General features: G+C 34.9%; 1 protein-coding gene across 1 annotated transcript in view; it reads right to left on the minus strand.

The window, feature by feature from the left end:
• Nucleotides 1-1,168, minus strand: part of LOC106478726 (histidine ammonia-lyase-like) — a gene marked incomplete at its 3' end in the record, with an annotated part of 33,435 nt that overhangs the window by 18,152 nt on the left and 14,115 nt on the right. Inside the window, exon 6 of the mRNA XM_013939287.2 lies at nt 485-551. Within this exon, the coding sequence (XP_013794741.1) occupies nt 485-551 (67 nt within the window). The remainder of the gene's footprint in view (nt 1-484; nt 552-1,168) is intronic.

Consider the following 1,168-nt stretch of genomic DNA (forward strand, 5'->3'; position numbering starts at 1 on the left):
AAACCTTCAGATATTTGACCAGAAACCTTTATAAAGTTCGAATATTACAAATTACTTAACTTCTCATCGGACATTAGTATTTTTACGAAAACATTACCTAACGTCACCGGTGAAAAAATCGGCGTGTGATCAGTTAAGGACAAAGCTAGGTAGCTTCCCGTTAAGTGAATCGTACTTACATCAACTCGTAATTAACGCGCTCATCGTGAACCATCTATAAGATGTCGAAGAAGTTCCAGACTAGAAAGAAAGACTTTATATTGTTTGTAAGTTTGTGAAACTTTTGTTTATAAATCATTGTCTGTAATAATTCTTATTGTAAGTTGTATTGTTTGTGTTAAGAAAGAAAACTGTGTATCAATCTTGTCGGCAAATATTACAAACTGACTATATATCGGCTTTTACTTAACTACTAAATTTAAATTTATCAGTTAACTCAATTTCAGGCCATTTGAAATTCTAATACTAACAATAAAAAACTTACACAAGCTTATCGTCACTAATGATCTTAGTGGCAAATTTTCCGAATCCTGTGTTTACACCATACGCCACTGAAAATAGAGAATTTTAGATTTACTTATTAATCTACAGAACTAGTCCAACAACAACAACAGTAAAAACGAAAAAACAATTATTAATTTAAAATACATTATCATGATGACTGTAGAACATTTACTACGAAACGGCGATTGAATAGGCTTGATCTATTATATTTTTTTTTATATAACTGTTAACTTATTTTTCACAGTTGTTTTAATTTAGCAAAACTATTTACAACTATTTAGTCCACCGGTGGCTCAACGGTAAGCTTAAGGACTTATAACGCTACATTTCTGGGTTTGATCCCTCTGGTGAGCACAACACAGAGAGCACATTGTGCAGCTTTCTGTTTGAAAATAGATAAAAGAAATCTAGTTAATTTTGGCGAATTATCAACATAATTGATTATTAGACCTTTCAAGCAAAGCTACCCAAGAGCTATTCGTTTCTATGTTTGAACTGCTAGTCATACACCGCTGTGCCCGGCATGGCCAGGTGGATAAGGCGCTCGACTCACAATCTGAGGGTCGCGGGTTCGAATCCGCATACCACCAAACATGCTCGCCCTTTCAGCCGTGGGGGCGTTATAATGTGACGGTCAATCCCACTATTCGTTGGTAAAAGAGTA

This window comes from Limulus polyphemus, unplaced genomic scaffold (assembly GCF_000517525.1).
Source record: "Limulus polyphemus unplaced genomic scaffold, Limulus_polyphemus-2.1.2 Scaffold245, whole genome shotgun sequence".
Lineage (NCBI taxonomy): Eukaryota > Metazoa > Arthropoda > Merostomata > Xiphosura > Limulidae > Limulus > Limulus polyphemus.